The sequence below is a fragment of the Stylophora pistillata genome, chromosome 2, assembly GCF_964205215.1.
Source record: "Stylophora pistillata chromosome 2, jaStyPist1.2, whole genome shotgun sequence".
NCBI classification, from domain to species: domain Eukaryota; kingdom Metazoa; phylum Cnidaria; class Anthozoa; order Scleractinia; family Pocilloporidae; genus Stylophora; species Stylophora pistillata.
The window spans coordinates 7,715,097-7,736,681 of NC_142520.1; the positions used below are offsets into that span (position 1 = coordinate 7,715,097).

General features: G+C 37.6%; 2 protein-coding genes across 3 annotated transcripts in view; one reads left to right on the forward strand and one right to left on the reverse strand.

The window, feature by feature from the left end:
• Positions 1 to 21,585, reverse strand: part of LOC148736918 (uncharacterized) — a 700,731-nt gene that overhangs the window by 262,560 nt on the left and 416,586 nt on the right. The window lies entirely within an intron of this gene.
• On the forward strand, positions 18,817 to 21,513 carry LOC148736930 (uncharacterized). Its single transcript, XM_088750754.1, has 3 exons — positions 18,817 to 19,863; positions 21,084 to 21,187; positions 21,263 to 21,513. Exons 1-3 carry the CDS (start codon positions 19,623 to 19,625, stop codon positions 21,440 to 21,442), a joined length of 525 nt encoding a protein of 174 aa, XP_088606880.1. The 5' UTR covers positions 18,817 to 19,622; the 3' UTR covers positions 21,443 to 21,513.

Genomic DNA, 21,585 nt, shown 5'->3' on the forward strand with positions numbered 1-21,585 from the left:
AGTAATAACGAACTCATTCTGTAGGACGCCACCCTGGTGAAACCTTAAGGTCCCTAGTATAGTACTTATGTTTTCCATCGATCCCATGACAGCAGTATGACACCCGTCGTCGATTTTAATAGTCCTATTTCTCAATGAATTCGCCATGTAGAGTGAATAGATTCCGAATATATAATCTTTAAAATTTATAATAAAAATTAAATTGTTTCACCTGATCAGTTATTTATCGTTTAATTGATCCATAAATACAATATCGAGGCGAAATAGCTCGGTTGCACTCACAAATAACAGTTTTCATCGCCATTCGGAGATATTGCATAATCAGTGAAAACGACTAAAACAGCTACAATGTTGCCATTTGTAAAGCATACTTGTGTATTTGTCTGCAGAAAATATCTAATTTTAATCCGATCAAAAAGCGAACATTTCTTAACTCCCGAGTAATTGTGTAATTTAAAGCGGAGCTTGCGACGCGTACGGCGAAGGCCTATTCTTAAAATAAAAACAAAACAAAATGGTGGTAGCACATCATAGTTCGTCGCTTTACCATATGACCGTATGAAATGGGAAAGATGTAAAGTCTGTCATAAAAGAGTGTGCCACTGAGGAAGTTTTGCTATGTTATGTTAAATTTTTAGTGTGTCATAAGGTTTGGAAGTTTACTATGATTTAGCGTGTTGACCCACTCCTCTACGCCCCCCCCCCCCCCCACCCTCCCCTCCCTTCTTGCTCATCCTTCTTTCCATGCCAACGAAGGTATTGGGATACGATATAAACGTTAACAATTACAACCTGCAGCTGCAAAGGCAGTGTAGCTGAGTGATCCGTGTGTCGGACTCGCTCCCGGGTTCGAGTCTCGTCCTTACCAATTCCTGGATTTATTTCACGGTAGCTCTGAGTTCAAATCCTCGGCTATGCTTGTAAATAGCCAACTGGTTTGCCTTCGGCCAGATGGGATTCTTAATAATTCTATTTTCAATTTGAAATATTTGTTTCAGCTGTTTGGTGGAAAACCTGTAAACTAGCTTTCAGGCAAGTGTTTCTCCACATTAAATAAAGATTATTATTATTTATTTTTTTTAAACGAATATAATCCTTTGTTTACCATAATCACAAGAAAATTATAACAAAAATTATGATAAAATGCTTGAAAGTTGAAAAAAATGTGTTAAAATATCTAAAAAAAATGTAAGAAAAACTAGAGGATAGACACTATGATAACGATAATTCACTCTAATCAAAAAAAATATTTACAAAAACAATTAAAATAAAATCTTTAAAAATCGAAAATACATGAAAATGTCGACTAACAAATTATCTAAAAAAAATTGAAACTAACTAACAAATGGCAGCCTCTGAGCTTTGAATATCGAGGTCTACATTAGTAAAATCCAATTTGGGCCTTCTAATTTTTTGGATCCTCTTAGGCAGATTAGGGCGGATCTTAATAATGCAAACGAAGTTTTTGCCCTGATCCAGGAAATTGCCTTTGAATAGTGTTCTCCTTTCTAGTCTACAGTGAGTTCTGCAAGGCGACTGTCATATCTCAAACATTCTTGGCCCATTCCACCAGTCGAAGTAAACACAAAAGGCGTAAATGAACCATGTTCGATGTCTAGAACACGTCTTGAGTAGGAACGTTTCTTCTCATTCTCATGCATGCCGTAAATCTGCTGCGGTTTCAGATTTCTGTACGATTCAGCGTTTGGGTGACAAATTCGAATATCGAAAAATGCAGATCGATTGTGTTCCCAGAACCACGAGCATGAATGTCTAGCCTAGCATCTTGCGCCATGTTGGCTGTTCTCCTGTCGTGTCTTGGAGATGGGGTTCGATTTCCACATCTTTGCAGACAATTCCTAAAAGCTCAGCTTCTAAGTATCTAAGTTCCTTGTGGCGCTGTATAATAAAGCCACCCTTTTTCCAGACCATTGCATGGTCCACTGTTAACACGTCCGCACAAGCACATTTGAAAGAAATATCTTCGAATTGCCAGTCGAATCGCAATTTAATAGCTTCTCGGAATTCTCTTTTGTTGAGATTATATCCTTGCTCTTGTCAGGGAAGGACGGTTAACCATACCGATGAACCCTTTTCGGTAGCCAGATCTAGTGCTCGCTGGTCTTAAGTGGTGCCCTGTCATAAACACTATTCACCCTTTCTTTGAAGTCTTTGTCCCTCTTATGCTGGGAAGTCTGTTTTGATGACTTTACTGCCGAGTCCTCCGGTAAGTTATGTTGTTGGGCTTTAATTTTTTCGACGAGCGGTGTGAATGTTCCAACTGCAGTTGTTCCGATTTATTATTTATTTATTTGATGGATGCATGGTGTATTTTTGGTCCGTTTATAAAGGGAAGAAAATAATTGTGACTTATATCAGTAAGAAGTGATCGATTATTGTTTTGTCCATTACACACTATCTCCTTTAAAAGTGAGATTGGGTTGTCATCAAGTCAAGAACTATACTTGACTTGTCATCAAGTCAAGAACCATACTTGAACATAAACATACTGGCCTCTACGAGAAGAAACCTCTGCATATCATAAGCTTGATGAATTCGAACTGGGCGATGCGTGAGCCTCAATCCGGTAGTTTGTTTACGGCACTGGCAATACATTGTGCGCTGAGTAAGTACAAACTCTACTTTATCTAGGGGTTGTGTTCTATAGAAATGTGAGGGAAGTAGTGAACGATTAGATAAAGATATCTCTGTATTGGAACATCCCGTAGCCCCAATAAAATATATAATTAAAAACAAAGGAAGAGGATGTCAAGAAACTTATTTTCTTGCTACGGAAAAATTGTTTTGCAGCTTGGGTCATAGACAAGATCATTTACAGGTATCTAGCGAAGAAAATAATCCGGCCTCTCCCACTGGGCATAACGCCTCTTCTAACTCCGGTAAACCTTCTGCGCACTATTATAAACTTCCCTATGTTGGTCGGTTTTCGAACATCGCTCAGACTAAGTTAAGACAACTACTCAAACGTTATTGTAGAGCTGATTTAGATGTTAAGTTAGTCTTCAGTACGTTCAAACTCAGAAACATGTTCAGTGTGAAAGATTCAGTACCGCTAGGTCTACGTTCGCGTGTCATATATAAATTTTCATGTGCTGGCTGTAATGTCAGTTATATTGGTGAGACCACTCGCCACATTTGTACACGAGTTCGTGAGCACCTCTTGTCGGACAAAACCTCGCATATTTACAAGCACCTGCAATCATCAAGGGCCTGTCTTGACTCTTGTGATACTGAATGTTTCACGATCTTAGATTCTGCCGCTTCAAAATACCAAATTAAGATCAAAGAGGCATTGCATATTAAGTGGGAAAAACCCATCCTTAATCAGCAATTGAAACACCTAGAATTGTCTCTTTCCTTTTAATTATGTTGTTCCTTGGTCTTTTAATATATTTTTATTATTATTATATTTATTTATTTATTTTTTGATCTAGTCAAGCGCGCGCTATTTACATTTTTCGCGTTTTTACATTCAAATGTAACGTAAGCCCTGACACGTAGTTTGTAACGTACCTTAATTTAAATTCAAATGTACAACGGTTAAATGCTCATATGCAACGGAAGATGACATGGGAATGTCGACACATGTCTTGTAAATTTAAATTCAAAGTTGTTTCTTTTTTGAAAGGAAGAGGTGTTATTAAGCTTGTTTCAGAATCTAATAATTTTTAGTTTTGTTAAGACGCAAGATGATTTGGAAACATTTGACCACAATGAAAAAATTACGCGGTTATGAAATTGAAATGCACGATACAATTCGTGGTTGTTGTGGTCATAAATGACGTTTGGTGCACCACCTTTCAGAAATAAAATGTAGGGTCCCAGAACACAATAGCCTAGTTACCTACTTTCTGAGGTTGCTGTGACAAGTTGTCAGCCGACACGTACACATTGTAAGATCTTCGCACAAAAACGAATTAAGTTTCTCGTTTAAAACTTATTCAGACGTCTTACTTGTGGAATGAACAATCTTGCACGAAAAGGGAAGGGTGTTCATCCGAGCTCATTTCATAGACACGCTTTATGGAAAGCAAGGATTGTGATATACAGAAGGAAAGTTTAGACAAGGTATTTTCACAATTAATGCCGTGAGGGTTAGTCAACTTGTGACGGTTTTTTAAATTTCCCTTTAAATTAAGTTCCTGCTTCCTCGAATTTTCATCAACTTGAGATTTTAAATGTTTTTCTGTAAACGGACGCCAAACCTCCACCCACATAAAAAAAAGAGAAAAAAAAACTTATTGCAGTATTCATGTTTTCCATCGATCCCATGACAGAAATAAGGCATCAGTTATTGATTTCAAGAGCTTTGTTTTTTCAAGGAACTCGCTACGTTTAGTTTCAAAATTATAAATTATGCTAAAGTAAAGGTCAATTCAGTTCAGCAATTCTTCGTCGTTTAATTCATCGATGAGATTTTGGGTTGAAACCGGCTAACTTGCAATTAAACATTTCCCTTACTAATATACAATTTTCATTTCCATTCGAGTCACTTTTTTTTTTGTAGATGTTAGATTGATAAAAACAACCAATAATCCCAACTGGCACAAAATATACCCGTTAATCATGCCCCTACTATGCCATGTAAACCACATAAGATCAATGGAACGCGCAAATTTTGACATAGTCTGAGGCTTGATTTTTTTTTTATGTTTTCTAAGAAACAGGTTTCTAAGAACATCGTGCTTTTTTTCTGCTGATCGTAAGCACCACTTTAAAATGACTGAATGATCCCCAAATTTCAGCAGAAATTATATGGCAAGCCGGACAGAACAAAGGTATAGTGAAAAGAAGTTTACATGACGAGTTACAAATATCATAGTACGAGTTTCAAATTTCACTGAACGAGTTACTGTTTTACTGGATGAGATACAGTTTTTGTACTTCCAGCAAAAATAATGCTGTACCAGAAAAACTTTTTTTATGCACGAGAAAAAAATTATAATGCGAGAAAAATTCTTATGGACGAGAAAAACTTTACTGGACGAGAATATCGATTGATTATCGATTAGTTTCGAAACATGGTCAGCGGTATTGATATTTTGTCATGCACATTAACAATCATTGTCAACATGGCGGATCAGAATGTTGCTGATGTACAGTCGTTATTAAAGACTGTCCAAGATCTATCTGAGAGACTTATTCCTCGTAATCAAGCCATTAATAATGAAGTATCAAGGATCTTCAATAGAGGCTGTGCAAGAAACGTAAACACAACGAGTACACCATCAACAAGTTCAACAGTTCAGACTAGCAACAACGCCGTTCTGTTTTCACGACTCCGGCACCTTCAAAACAGTCGAAGAATTGGTCAAAGTTTGACATTTAGGCGCCCGAATCGTCCAGCAAACACCCTGTTTCTCTGTGATGTGACTTTTCTTAGTGACCCCGATGATTCTATCGTCCCAAGACAAAGCACTAAACTGTTCTTAACGGAACGCAGCCACGTGATCACAGCTATCCGTTTTCACAAGGGGATGTCAGAAATAGAAGTCGAGACTACTATCCATGAGGCTTTTGGAGATCTAATTCCTCCTCTGGTAGATATTGAGATCCTGCACTCAGTTCACCATTTGCTGGTAAAACCTGTCCTAGGTCGCTGTAATCAAGGTCTTGATGGCACAATTATCCAAAGATTATTTAAATCCAAGAACACGCCCATTCATGTCAGACCAAGTGAAGTCCTTATTCCCGAAATTAATTGCGCAGGTATGGTATTTATGCATTCACTGTCACGTTTAAATCCGTCATCTTGTGTTTTGAAAATAATACCGCTGACTTGTGTTTTAAAAATAATACCGCTGACCATGTTTCGAAACTAATCGATAATCAATCGATATTCTCGTCCAGTAAAGTTTTTCTCGTCCATCAGATTTTTTCTCGCATTATAATTTTTTCCTCGTGCCTAAAAAAGTTTTTCTGGTACAGCAATCTTTTTTTCTGGAAGTACAAAATCTGTATCTCATCCAGTAAAACTGCAACTCGTCCAGTGAAATTTTAAACTCGTACTATGATATTTGTAACTCTTCAGCTATACTTCTTTTAACTCACTATACTTTTGTCCTGTCCGGCTTGCTATAGAAATTAAGTTTATTTCAATGAAATAAAGCTAAAAGGCACCAGTATTTGCTTTGCTCGAAGCATGTGACGTCGTTGCTCGAAAGAAATCAGCGCCCATACCGGTTACTTCGAGGCACAGTTGCGAACTGGGTCAAAGCCAGATAATGTTTGGCATCTTACAGAAATTTCTTCAGGTAAGGAATATCTGTGAGAATCGTTGCACGTGGTGATCTTTGCTATCTGTGTGCGTTTAAAGCTAGCCTGTAAATGAAGAATGAAAAAAAGGGAAAATCCTTGTACTTGACACGCTCTTCCCCTCCCCCTGCTTCCTCAAACCTATTCCAATTCCCATGACGTAGAGTAACCGGAAGACTCCTATTTCCTCCGGTATGTGGATGTATTACCAGATCGATCCCGCTGGTGAAGATACTGTGTTAGCAATTACAACGCTCTGCTTTATTACTTATACGATCGATGCTGCAAATTGTTTCCATTCGTGCAGAGAAGATACTAGGTATAGTTTCCGGTGGGAAAAATTATAACGTACCAAAGACAAGTACCGATAAACGTGATTCCTGAACTAGTGTCATTAAAATTTTTTTTTATTCTACCTATTATCATACACGGCATGACGAAATATTAACTCACATAGCGATTTTAAAATCGTGATTGGTTTTATGAAGTGTACATTACTCCTCAGCTGGTAGAAATAGCCTCTAGCCTTATCGCCATGTGAATCAAGTGAAAAAAAATTGTCGTAACCTATGCCATTAACAAGTTAATGCAAGATTGTTATGTCCATTCTACATTACCTCATTCGTTAAAAAATCTGTCGGATGTGCGTTGTTATCGAGTCTAGAACCGATATAAGCATACCGACATCTACCAGTAGCATATGGTAAGCTTGATCAATTGCGTGAAGAGCGGGCTTCAATCCGGTAAAATTTTTACAGCCCCGGTACACTATGTAAGTACAATCTTTACAACATCTGTTGGTTTATGTCATAGAAATTTAAAGAAAGTAGCGGATGGCTAGATATAGATATTTTGGCATTTGAACGTTCTGTAACCACCAGTATTAACCCTTTCGCTGGCAGGTTCCTGAGGACTCAATATTTTTCTATGATGTAAGCCGACAAATCAGGCCACAGCTCATCAGAAATCAGCAGAAAATTTACCATCGTTTAAGACTATTTGGTTACATATGGGTCCTTGTGCACATATTTTGGGACAAGAAAAGCCAAGCATAACAAAATGTTTGAAGAGTATGTTGTTTTTCCTGCTCTACTAAGACAAGGCATCAACGTACTTGTGGGCATAAATTTTGTATTATGCAAAAGTGTATTATTTCACGAACCAAACACTTTTTATTCCATTCAATTATCTTGATTATAACCAAATTTACGCCTTTTACTGTTCATCAAGGTGCGGCTTAGCAATTTTCAAAAATTAGAGGATATGTGATATTGCAGAGCTATACTTGAGTAACATCTAGCTAGCTTCACTTGAAATCACCAAAATAGTAACCAAGAAGGACACAAAGAACCATAAACAGACAATAAGGTAAGAATGGTTTTGTTCTTATAAAAAAAGTTACAATCCATAGCAACCTTTAAGAGTGTAGGAACAGGAAAAAATGCAGTATGAAATACTTGACGTACATTCAAAGATACAGTTCAAAAGTTTAAATAGTCACGGTCCTTTTCCCTCCAAAGAAAACTTCGTTAGGATCATCCTCTAACACAATTCGCCGTGCTTCCTTGACTGGAATCCATGTAGACGCCATTTTTAAAAGGATAGTTTTGCAAAAAACCGGTCAAATTGAGCTGTAAACAGCGAGAAAAACAGCGACAAATGAAGGAAAGTGACTTGACAAACCATGAAAATCTCTAACAACTCAAAACAATACTATCTGGGGGTCCCCTGAGGTTTTTAGTATGGATAGGGTCGGAGTATACGAGTTCGTATGTTTGCCAGCGAAAGGGTCAAACATAAAAAACAAAAAGCAATGTAATTGGTGGCTTTTATAAAACTCTCTCTTATAAAAAGAGAATAGATCAAACTTTGTTAATGTCTGTTCTTGAATTTTCAACTACACTTGAAAATAGTAATGATAACAAAAATAAATAGAATTCATCTTTTTATTATCGATTTCACGACAGAAACATGGCATCAGTCGTTGAGTTCAGTAGTTTTATACTTCAATTAATTGTCTTTAACAATTTCAAAATTATAACAGATCAATTTAAGATTTTCCCGTCATATAATTCATCGATAAAACCAGGGGTGAAACTGGCGCAGTTGCATCCACAAATTTGGCGTCTTTATTCACAGTTTTCATTCACCAGCGTGTCGCTAATCGAGGCGAATAAGATAAAAAGAGAATAGAAAAAGAGTAAAACAAGGAAACAAATATTTCCATTGTATAGAAATATGGCCCATAATAAACGGCAAAAAGTTTAAAGTCCCTCATTAAACAGCGTAGCACCGAGGAAGTTAGGCGTTGTTATTTTATATGTTCTACGTACAGTACCCTGCTGCGAACAGATAGAACGACTAAGAAGACTCTCTGCGAGCTTTCAATGACTTTAAATATTTTATCAATATGACATACATTTGTAGTTTAGATTTTCCGAATGCTTGTTGGAAACATTGTCGATCATTTTTTTGTGAAATAGCTAAATAACGTAATCTTGTCGAAAAGCCTTACAATATTGGCTTAACTTACGGTAGAGGTAAGGAAATAAATGAAATTTAAAAGTTAAACCAACCCAATTTTCTTGAATTATGATAATTATTACCCAGCTACACTCCCTAGAGAACAAATAACGCCTAAGACAAGTACAAATGTCAGGCGATATTTGTACTCCAGAGAACGGGTTAGACAGGTTTTCTCTAATCGCGCAAGCGACGAATTGGATTAAAGTTCCAAAAAAAAAAAAAGGGCGGACAATTTAAATTATTTTTCTGACGACGAAGAGTCGGAATGGCTGATGAATATTGATTCAGGTTTATTACATAAATCAAACGAAGAAAAGTAGTTGGACATTTAGACGACATTGAAATTTCATCATTTATTGAAGAAAATAGAAACAGCAACACGACAATGCGCTAATTTCCTCCCGCTTCGCATACTTCTGTCACACAATCCCCGTAAATAAATATCCGGCGTGAAATTCGCTCGCACTGGAATAACAATTTGGCGTGGGGGATAATAAATAACTTATTAGACGTTTTGGTGTATCGTATCGCTCAGTAATTTTACTCGTTCTTTTTATTTTGACTCGCTCTACGGGCTCGTCAAAGTATAGCAGAACTCGTAAAATACTCAGCGATACTACACAATAAAACATCTAACATGTATTAAATATAACCCAGTGGACCGAATTGCAAATGATATTTCCGTTTGTCACAGTAACAAGGGAAAGCTAGCTAATTGATTATGCAAAAAAGCGGTGAAATGTGGACTTCGCTGGGGAGCCCCATATCTCACAAGGAATTAGATTAACTCAGGAATTAAGCCAAACTATCATCAACTATCACCAACTATCATTCGCATGGTCAAACAACCAAAAACGTTCGTGATAGTTAATGATAGTTCACCGGCAGTCGCGCGAGCAAAGTCACGCGAGCAGCTAGTTCCAGGCTCTTTCCGCGTAAAATGTGAACACTAACATGGCTTCGCGTGAGGCATACAAACTTGTTGAAGTATGAATTATCACGACGAAAGAGGGCGGAAGCTTGCTTACTAGTAATCGATTTGCTGGAGGAATGTACGGAGGATGAATCTGGTGGGCGTCGGTAGAAGAGGGGGCGGACAAGGGAATGGATTAAAAGGAGAAACGAAAAGGGGATGTTGAAATTGGTGGAAGAATTGCGAGTGGAGGACACTGCCGCTTACAAGGAAATGTTGCGAATGAACTTTGAAACATTTCAGGAAATCTTTAGCTTTTGGCGGCCATTTTAAACGAGCCCGCCGATTTTCGGGGAAAACAGCTGACTAAAAGCTATAGTGAACCATCATACGCGTGGTCAAACGAGAAAAACTATCATCGACTATCATGAAGAGTTTGAACAAGCTCAAAATGAATGATAGTTGGTGATAGTCGATGATAGCACAGGGGGCCCACACAATCTGTTTATGTAGCCGACCGTCGTTTTATAATGAATGTACCTGATTTACCGTTTGCCTCACCTAAAGTGATATATTGCTGACTATGTACATAAATCATTGATAAATAAACGTTGAATTACTTTACCTGTGGTGCATAGTCGTCCTTTTGCCTCAAAAATGTTTTTTTTTTTAGCGATTTTGATTAAGTCTGATTTCGTCGTTGATGTCATACATTAAAGAAAGACATAGGTGGAAGCCTTGTTTTGAAAGGGTTCAGGCGCCCGAGCGATTTTGACCCCGAAAATTGCATCGCTCCGCTTTCAAACTCGCAGCATTAAGGTAAAAAGATGCACGATTCTCCTCGTACTTTCCAATCGAAAATCCATCCAAACGGACCGGAGTTAGCCCTCGAAGAAAATCAAAATCCCACAGTATTTTAGCATCTGGAATGCGTAGCAAGATTCTCAGGTGCTAGCCAGAAACCGTCACTTTTCTGATTGGACGACATTAAACGATGACCAATTCAAAATATCTAACGAGGGTGGGGAACCATTGGCGTTTAGTGATACTTCAACTGTTTACCCACCAGACTCGGGTCGTGTGTCTTAACGCTCACGGGAAGCAACTTACATTTTCGCCCATTGTTCGCATCTCCTTCATCAATTGTGTCAAAAGTAAACAGGTCACCCGGCAACATAAACAGCACCTGTGAATTAAAAAATTTTACTGGTAAGCGCCGGAAGAAAATATGAGTCGCTGTTTCTTTCATTTCATCTGAAAGAGGCCGAGCCATGCTTTTGATGAAAGCATAGGAAATATCGCTGCACTTTCCCGTGCGCACTTCTCGCAGACAGGCAACGAACAGCTAGGCGTTGTCACGGTTTTCGGTGCTATCTTTACGGGTAGGCAAAGCGGTCAGAAATTACAGTGTTCGTATGGGAATCCCATGGCAAATAACTTTTCCCAAAATTGAATTTTACGCAGTTTATGAATTGCAACGCTAAAACACTGAGCAGACGATTGTATTCACCAAGTTTGAATAATGTAGGTTGGATATAAGACGTTCAATTAATTTTTCTAATTTTCCATACATTTGTCTGTAAATTTTTTCCGCGCCGCCCCTTCTACCCTGCGAAAATTTCGGTCTGTGCATTCAAAGTCTTTTAATCGATCAGCCAAGATTGGAATATTTGAATACTAAACAATCTGTTTCCCTGTTCATTGGCGGACGCTAACAATGGGCAAAATCGTATATGAGAACGATCCTTCGCAGTAAAGCACTATTTGAGCAATAGTGAAAATCAGACCTGAAAAAAATTTCAGGCCTGTACGGGACTCGAAGGCGCCCGAGTCCCGTACAGGCCTGAAATTTTTTTCAGGTCTGATTTTCACTATTGCTCAAATAGTGCTTTACTGCGAAGGATCGTTCTCATATACGTCTCATAACCGCAGTTCACACATATGTTTCATATGTTTGTTGTTGAATGGGCAAAATATAAGTAGCTTCCGGTGAGCGTTAAGACACACGACCCGAGTCTGGTGGGTAAACAGTTGAAGGGTCACAAACGCCAACGGTTCCCCACCCTCGTTAGATATTTTGAATTGGTTATCGTTTAACGTCGTCCAATCAGAAAAGGGCAATCAACGTGACGGTTTCTGGCTGGCACATGAGAATCTTGCTACGCATTCCAGACACTAAAATACTGTGGGATTTTGATTTTCTTCGAGGGCTAACTCCGGTCCGTTTGTATGGATTTTCGATTGGAAAGTACGAGGAAAATCATGCATCTTTTTACCTTAATGCTGCGAACTTTGAAAGCGGAGCCATGCGATTTTCGGGGTTATAATCGCTCGGGCGCTTGAACCCATTCAAAACAAGGCTTCCACCCTTGTCTTTCTTTAATGCATGAGAATGACGAAATCAGACTTATTCAAAATCGCTCAAAAGAAAATATTTTTGAGGAAAAGGATGACTATACACCACATGTAAAGTAATTCAACGTTTATTCATCAATGATTTCTGTACATAGTCAGCAATATATCACTCTAGGTGAGGCAAACGGTAAATCTGGTACTTCACTATTAATAAAACAACGGTCGGCTACACAAACAGATTGTATGGGCCCCCTGTGATGATAGTTGGTGGTCAAACGGAAGCGCGCACTTCAACTATCATCGACTATCATCAACTATCATCGACTATCATGCGCCGTTTGACCAGGGCTTAAGATTAACTCATAATAGCAATTTCTGGCCTTGAAGGTATGTAAACAACGATCTGAGCATGATGAATTTTACCGCGTGGGCTTTGTACGCGTAAGAAATTGGTACGTTTTTCGCTTATAACAGCAAATCAAAAATTGTTTTGAATAAAATCTGTCGTCCCGAAATATTTCTTGGCCATTTTAGTCTTGCTTCCTATTGATAGATTCCATGGAAATTCAGATCTCTTTACTCACGGACAAATTCGTATTTTCCAATTTTTAAGTATATGATCTACATGCCCATTTGCACACATGCGAAAATTAATTGCGATTTTTATCTTTGATCTTGATTTTTGAGTTAAAATGTAATATGCACCTATCGCTTTTTTCGTCGGAAATAAGCTATTTAATTATTCTTCTTTCCCTAGAGCTTGTTTTTTGGAAAAAGGGAATTTTTAAAAATTTACTGCGCATTGTGTTTGCTTTCTTGGTTTCTCAAAAATTTTGACTTTTAACAGGCACGTGTTACACGTAAGCGTCAATGGGTTTAATCTATACTGAATGAATTTTTGGCTAAAAATATTTAATATATGTAGAGAAATTTTATTGCAAATGTTTCATTTAATGGGAGCTCCGCTTTTAGGCTTGGCTAAATCTATATATTAGCATTTAGTACTTGTGCCAATTTTGGGCCGAATCAGCTTTTTGTGTTTTATCATTCTTATCCTGCCTCGCGCGTTTTTTCCGTAAACATTGATTCCGACACTTCTTGTTACACTTAAATGAAAAACGTTCAAGGTCGTCATCCGAGCAGAATTAATTTATATTAAGCAACTGTTGTCAAAAAGATAAGTGGTTTTTTAACCTCTTCATATTTGCTTTATATTTTATGTCAAATTTCAGTGATGTTTTTAGTTAATGAAACAATGTTTTGCAGCTGTCGCAAACAACTTTTTCTCCCATTGGTTAATTTTATATAAAAAAAAAAAAAAAGTTAGATAAGTCTTTGGTGACTCAGGTCGAGAAGAAGCGATCGATTGTAATAACGTCCATTCTATACTTCTGCCATAAGAAGAGTCAGAAAAACGTTGAAAATCATCGGTATATGCACTGCTACCAATAACAAACCAATTGAGAGGTTATCGAGACCAAAAAAGGCGAATCATTCGTCTCTCTAGCCTGACGAATAGGAGGATGAGTGGAATTTAATCTGGTAAAATGTTCACAGCCCCGTCTATAAGTTGCATCCTGAGTAAGTACTTGTTTTAAGGTTATGCTTAAAAAAAAAAAAAAATAGATAGAGAGTGAATATATCGATAAACATAGACCGGTCTTTGAACATACTGCGATGTTCAACCTCATCAAACAGGGAAAAAGTCATGCCGGTACATTTTATTCAGCTCTCTGCTTACAAACAAGTTGAACTCAGCGAACGTCTTTCCATGACAAAAAATAATTGACTCAATAGTTTAGATACGATGCAACATAATAATTCATGAGGATAACGTTTTGATGCGTTTCTTAAGACGAAGAGGGCATTCTAGCCCGTAATTGTTGTTTTACGAAGGTCTGATGAGTGACTTTTAGCTGTGATCTGAAGGATCACAGGAACACAATAGCTAAGTCTAGTCCGACAAGATGTCAAAAGGAAGACATATAAACGAGGCTGGGTATGAAATTGGTAATTATCCTTTTTTGTTTTTCCGTTTGGGAATCCAACCACAATTTCCTGCCAGTTCGCTCACAAAACAATGCTTTGGAGCAGTGAATAGGTCTTCTTCCATAACCTTTTGTTAAATTTTGAAACCGATGTTCAATCCTTTGGTCGAAATAACCATCAAAACGTTGAATGTCAAAACGTCAGCATGTATTTTCTTTGCTACCAATGCTTTGTAACTTTAAATTAATGTAGAACGATAAGGGACACTATTCTGGTTGTTGTAAAGCCTTTGCTCATATTCGGGGAACAGAGAGAGAGAGAAGGAGGGTGGGTCGAGAGAACGAAATGTGTAAGCGAGTGTAAAGGTAAACCATATTTCACAGTATCCTACTCTTTCGAATATTACTTGCATACAGATTGCTGGTCAACGCATGCCATCATCACTGAACTTAAATGAAGGTTGACAGCTGATGCACATAGCAGTTTTTAAAATTCGCGGCAGCTGTGAATAATTTTACAAGCGAATGAGTTTCAACAATAGGTATTGTTTAGTTTGACAGGTGTATTGTTATTCATGGCTAAGTTAAAGACAATGGCTCGCTTGCCTAAAAAGCGCCAGTTTTTTTAACGCAATTTCGACTACAACTTTTCAAACTGAAATGGATAAGGGCTCCCATCGGCCAATTTTAAAACTTAAAACGGATTCAGTGAGAGTAAAGATTAATCTTTCATTGTTAAAGGGTAGTAAGTGTTTTTAGAAAATCGCTCCGAAAAATGACTCGCATACTAAAAATTCCCGAATTTGGCGTATTTTCAAGTTCAAAAGGATAATACTTCTGCCTCTTAAAAATCATTAACTTTAGGTGCAAATTGTAGATACATCTTTAATCTTCAAATAGCAGTGCTTTGATTTAGAAGCAAACACTTCCAACTCTCAGTAAAGTGAGTTTAACAAAGCCTAGTTGGCCAATTTTGGTCCATTCTTCTCTAATTTAGGGCTCCTTGAAGCAAGGTTTAAGGTTTGTTTGCTTTTCTCTCCAGCAGTTATCTTTAATTTGATGACGCAGTTGCAAGGAACAGGTGAGGCAAAGTAATTCTAGTTTTAATATTTGAACTTAAAATTAAATTTGAACTTAAAATTTGAACTTCAAGATAAAACGAAACTAAATACTGGTTGACTAACACAATTTAGCAGTCATCACATGCCGTCGAGGACAGTTGAATAAAGATTCTTAATTTTCTCTGCAAAGTAATAGCGCGTCGGAGAGATAAATTAACTATTGGGCGCACATTCCTGGTCGCAAATTTCAAAAAATTTCACTCGCATTTGACAGTCCCGGCCATGGGCAAGTTTGTCTATACCTTGACGCCGCGGTTCAATTCTGTAAAAACTAATTAAGGCTAGCCACATATCTTAGTCCTAGATTTTTGTCTCCGACATTAATTGTCCTTCGGACCACTTTATTGTTCACTTGATAAGCCAACACAGAGTTTCACCCGTCAATAGCAGTTAAAATGGCGTCAGTTGAAATGTGTGGCAGAAATTAAAGTCCAACTGTGGTGACTTCTACGGGACGGTTGAAGACCCACATGCTACTATTATTATGTAAATCTGAAGTTTGTACGATTTTCTTTTGGAAGAATGAAAAAGCATTACGGCATGTCCTTTGCATCTATCAAATCAGAAGGCGAGAGCACTTTGGTTTAGTTCGAGTGCACGGCTTTGTTGTTGTGATTTGTCGCAATTGCTGCAGGCCGTCCTGGTGACCTGTCTTCGGCTAGCTATCGGTTTTCTCAGTTTTATTTCCTAAAGGTCCTGTTTTTTTTTTGTTTTTTTCTCCTTTCAGCTCCTGGTTGATCATTTTTCTCTAAGGACTTTCTGACAAAGGACTGTCGAGTAAGACAGTTTGACAAAACTTAATCAAAAAGAAGCTTTTGGTTTGATTCAAAATAATATTTATAAGGACTCTAAATAAATTCATCCCAAATGGGTCCGCTCGGAAAGTAATCGAATGCTTATCGAGTCCGGGAAGACTTACATCAACAAAAAAATATCTCGACCCCAAAAGATCTTTCTTTGCAGACATCTCATCGCAAGCAAGACTGCCCTTGTTAAAACAAAAAAAAAAAAAAAAAAAAACTAGCAGCTCAAAAGCCCCTCAAATCAAGCAAACAAACAGCCAGCGGCTGGTCGAAGTGTGTTCCCTAAAATTATTGCAGACATTACTACTTCTTAGAAGCGACATTCTTCAACATTCATGTGGAAATCGTCTATGAGACTGAAGTAAAGATGTTATTTTATCAGTCACTGCTACGTTGAATCTTTTTTTACATATCTCACCAGAAACGGATAGAATTTGATATCAAAACACTGAGAGTAAAATGCATGTATGTTCAACCCAACCCATAGAGGGGTGCGAGAATAGAGATGACATATCTGTCGAAAACTAGATTTGTAATACAGTAACACAGAAGGAAATAAGTCAATCATGTCTCTCTTGAAATTTTGATTTCTGTTCTGCGTCCCCTTCGCATTACGATATGACCTCCGCGATAAAGCTACATTAATTTGGTTTGGTTTTGTCGAGACCAATCAAATCGTAGGAAATGGTAGAGACAAAACTGTCTGTGAGACGGTGATAGTGGGTTTGGTTCAGGTTCTCAGTAAACCTTGAACAATTCACACAAAAAAGAAAAAAAAACTCAAGTAGGTACAGTAATCAAATTAACTCACAGATGGATGAGGTACATGTGAGAGGAAATTATTCATAATAGAATATCGGTGGCTATATCTATTGAGGATGAGTTACATGACATTGATCAAATATCAAACATTAGCTGCAAATATTGAAACTAACGATAATAATGATAACAATAACAGTTTGTAAAGATGAAACAATTTTTACTCACTTTGGAGGCTGGTTGGCCGCATCTTGATATGGCTGGCCGCATCTTGATATGCTTTAATGTGACAGCGTGATGCTGCTAGTGAGTTTCGCAGGCGCTTACCAATACTTGGCTGTGTAGCCGCGCGATGCAGTTCCAGTCGAGGCCCACAAATTGACCCCTGCTCACCATAGAGTCTCCAGTAGCTCAGTGGTTAGAGCATCCGACTAGATAACGGAGGGTCGTGGGTTTAAGTTCCATCTAGGGCTCGGATTTTTCTATTACACTAAAAATTGTTTCATCTATACATGCGCACTTTGGAGGTTGGTTGGCCGCATCTTGATATGCTTTAATGTGACAGCGTGATGCTGTTAGTGAGTTTCACAGGCGCTTACCAATACTTGGCTTTGTAGCCGCGCGATGCGTTTCAAGTCGAGGCCCACAAATTGACCCTTGCTCACCATAGAGTCTCCAGTAGCTCAGTGGTTAGAGCATCCGACTAGATAACGGAGGGTCGTGGGTTCAAGTCCCATCTGGGGCGCGGATTTTTCAATAACAGTTTGATGCTGAAAATTCCGGTGATATGAAGACTTTAATTTGTTTAGGATACATTTTCTACCTGGTTAAATTTTTTTTCTTTTTTATCAAGAACGCATCTTCTTATTATTAAATATTATTTTCATTAGAATGCCAAAACACTTCTTTTAAAAACTCTTGGTACATATTTGTGGAGAGTGGAAGCATATGGGAAGAAAACAGAGACTTCTGCCGGAACAGAGGAGGAGACTTGGTTTCGATTGAAACTGAAGAAGAATGGGATTTTATTAATGACGAGATTCAAAACCGCAACACTACCCACAAATATCATGAGTGGCACATTGGTTTAATAAAAGAGGATGGAAATTGGACCTGGGTTAGTGGAAGACCGTTGACTATGTGCAAATGGAGTAGTGGGGAGCCAAATGGTGATGGAAATGTGGGTCAAATGTACAAACAGCTTAATGGTAAACAGGGCCTTTTTAATGATCTCTCCCGCCATTCAAGAAACGCTTTTATTTGTGAGATTCCCAAAGGTAAGACAAAATTGTTATATCTGAGTTAGAATGTGCACTATGATTTTTTTCAATTTAACGAACCATATTTTCTTGTATGGCCCACTAAATTTAAGTTCGTAACTTACTTGAATTAAAAATCGTTACATATTATCGTTAACGGAAATTATCCTAACTGGTGAAATTATGAAGCTTCTGGATCAAGTATACAAACACGGCAACGTATAATCATGACCACGCTGGCGTAAAGGACGTGCACGTTTGCTCGGAAGGAGATCCGCCAAACAATGCGCGTTTACATGTGTGACTTTCTCCCACAATTGTTTATCCCTGGTTAAAATTACATTGTTCATGGATATGCGATCCTTGGTGTAACCATATTTCCATGCTCGCTTACAGAATTTATCAATCTAAGAGAGGCATTTACAACCATAAGCACATGCTTATATCTCAATTGCGTAGGTAAATACAAACATAATCAAGCTACGAAATAAGATCGTAAGTTCTTCTAAAGCGTACCCATAGTACTTAGAAATCCTAAGGATAAAGAGTCTTGAATTAGCCTTATCCATCATACTGTGAAAATGACTATCCCAGTTGCATGGATTTTTATGAAAAGTTACTCCCAATGATTTAAACTCATTCTTTCTTTCAATCATAGGTACAGTTCCCGGAGGGGTTTTGTGGGTCTTTCCTCTCATTACTAACTCCCATGTTTTGGTCAAATTTAGCTTCATACGATTCATACTTGACCAAAGCTTAATGTTTTTAATATTTCTCACTGATGAGTCATTAGGCAAATTTGGCCCAATCGGAATGCTCAGGGTACAGGTTCCAGGTGTAAAATCCTCAACGTCAGACCAAGTTCTTCACTATACCTCAGGGCCTCAGTAATGAGTGACTGATATCCCAACGCAGCAGCGCGCTCTTCAAACTCTCTTACCGTTTTCATACTAGGGTCGCTGTTTGAGTACAGTTTCATTACTGCCTTAATCTTCGTGATCTTGTATGTCTCTCTCCGAACTGCAGGCCACGTCCACCTTTCTTCCTCGACACGTACAATAAGGCGGTCGATGACGCTGGGTGTTTTCCGTCATTTGTTACCATGATTTTCCGCGCTTCCCGATCAATCCTCCTTAGTTCTGTCAGCGGCCAGTGCTGCGTCCACATGTGGTACTTAAGGACCGCTAGTGCATACTGATTATTATTATTATTATTATTATTATTATTACTATCATTATTATTATTACTATTACTGTTAATATTCTTATTATTATCATCCTAATTACTGTAATTACTATCATTAGTATTCTAGGTGAAGAAGCTAAGCGCTGATTTACTAGAGTGCATAATTACTCAATTATTGAAAACCGCTGCTGTTTAGGGCAGATCATACTGTTTTCCTCTTTGAATTGCTTCGTTTATTCTCCTTCTCATTTATTATAGTTTTTGCACTTTTTCCAGTTACTGCAAAAGGTTCTTTGCAAGGCTACTGCCGAAACTACTCTGGAATACCTTGCATACTCGAATATGGCAACAAGAGTTGGGTGCAGAATTGCTACTTTACTGATTACACTTGCCAACTGAAGTGTATCATAACGAGTTGTGAGGGCAAGCGAAATAGGATGTCTCCCGGGTTTTGCGAGGAAAAATGTAGTGAGACATACAACCCATTGGCAGATCGCTGTAATGAGGTCAAACGCAACCGAAGTAGCCTTTATCAGATATGCAACACTACAAAATGTAATATGACCAGCGAAAAACAGATATTTGTTACTAGACAAACCTGTTATTGCAGTAGTACTAACTGTGGACTTAAATGCAATGGGGTAAACTGTACACAAAAATGCCAACAAAGAAAAACGGGTGAGTATCACAACCTATTCAATAATTGAGAAAAATGTTACACATTCATCTAAATATTATTAGTATTATTTTTTAGCTGGTAGTATAACAGGAATTGTCAGCATAGCAATAATAATTATTAATGCTTCGGTCATCTTCAACATTACACCTGTCCGCTCCTGTCAAATTTAATCTCAAGTCTTACGGCTATAGATCTTTTGCTGTTTCGGCTCCTGAACAGTGGAACAAACTACCTGATGACATTCGTTCTTGTAACAATTTAAATCTCTCTAAACGTAAACTTAAGACTTCTCTTTTTAAAGAGTATTTTTATATGTATGAATTCTCTTCTTAGCGCCTAGATCTTAGACACCCTTTTTTTTTGTGAATCGAATATTTAAATCTCTGTTAACGTAAACTTAAAACTTACTTTTAAAAATTAATTCAAAATGTATATTTCTATTTTGTAAAGCGCTTAGATTAGGTCTGGATAAGCGTTATATAAGTAGTTCTATTATTATTATTATAGGTCTGTTAAACGCTTGTGAGGTGAGGTTTAGGCTCCTTTCCGATGGCAAAGGTTGCGCTGGGTAAAGCAAGCCAGTAAATAGGAATTCTGCAGGGGCGCTATTCTAGATCTCCAGCAATTAGTGAAGTGGTTCCTTAAAAAAAATGGCAGACTGTCCTATTTCAATCTTTTACCTTTGTGTCAGACACTCACAGTTTGGAAAACATGTGCATAATTGTTATATTCTGGACTATTTCAGTGTGTATTATACTAAGTTAATGATGTCTAATCTGACGACGAGTTTTCACGGACTCAATCAGGCAAGCGACCAGTTCACTTGCCCTCCAACTCCAATTTTATGGATATGTTAAACAGTCATGTCAGAAATGACATAAAATAAGAACAGACAGTATCAAGCTACATTAAGTAAATATGAAATGCATAAATAATGATATTGATATAAAGGTATGAGTAAATTTTGTATTCGTGCAGTCTTAAGTGATGCTGTAATATATGTGCTCATAGGTTTATTTGCTCTGTTATATCTGTTATTTTTTAATCTATTTTTGTTTTTGTTTTTTTTCTTTTACTCGCTCTTAGCTGTTTTACTTTTTGTTATGTTTCTTGTTTCTTTCGTTTTTCATCTAGTTGTTTTGTTCCTAACCTCTTTCGTTCTTTTTTTTTTTTTTTTTTTTTTTTTTTTTTTCATGTGTTCCTTATTAATCAAAATCAGTGGCTTCGTCGTCAACTTCGTCATCGCTGTCTTTGCCACCAACATCATCATCGTTGCAGTCAACATCATCACTGTTACCGCCGTCGCGAAAACTTCAGAAACTGGTTTGTACCCTATTATTGCCCTTGTATAGCTCATTATCAGGTCCATAATCATAGCTTTTATTTCCTTCATCTTAGGCAAATGAAACCCTCATCAAACTAAACAGGATAGATATCAGCAATAGCAGCTCTTTGCAGGTATTTCATTTCAGTCATGACTTTATATTAGCACACGAGGTACACCGTACATATACAGAGCATATAATAACGTTGTTGTATGATGCAGCATCAAAAATCATCAACCGAATCCTTTTATAGAGGAATCTTAGCCTTGTTTATGTCAACGTTTTAAGGACATTGAAAAATGCTAAATTGATAATACAGTATGATTATAATAGTAGGAAAATAATAGTAATGATAATAATAATAACGATAATAATAATGATAATAAAAGTAATGGT

Bases quoted from the DNA above. Each gene is read 5' to 3' on its own strand.
- LOC148736930 (XM_088750754.1), top strand. From the start codon at position 19,623: ATGTCTCCCGGGTTTTGCGAGGAAAAATGTAGTGAGACATACAACCCA. The intron at 19,864-21,083 runs GTGAGTATCACA...AATCAAAATCAG, and splicing joins ATGCCAACAAAGAAAAACGG to TGGCTTCGTCGTCAACTTCG. The intron at 21,188-21,262 runs GTTTGTACCCTA...CCTTCATCTTAG, and splicing joins CGCGAAAACTTCAGAAACTG to GCAAATGAAACCCTCATCAA.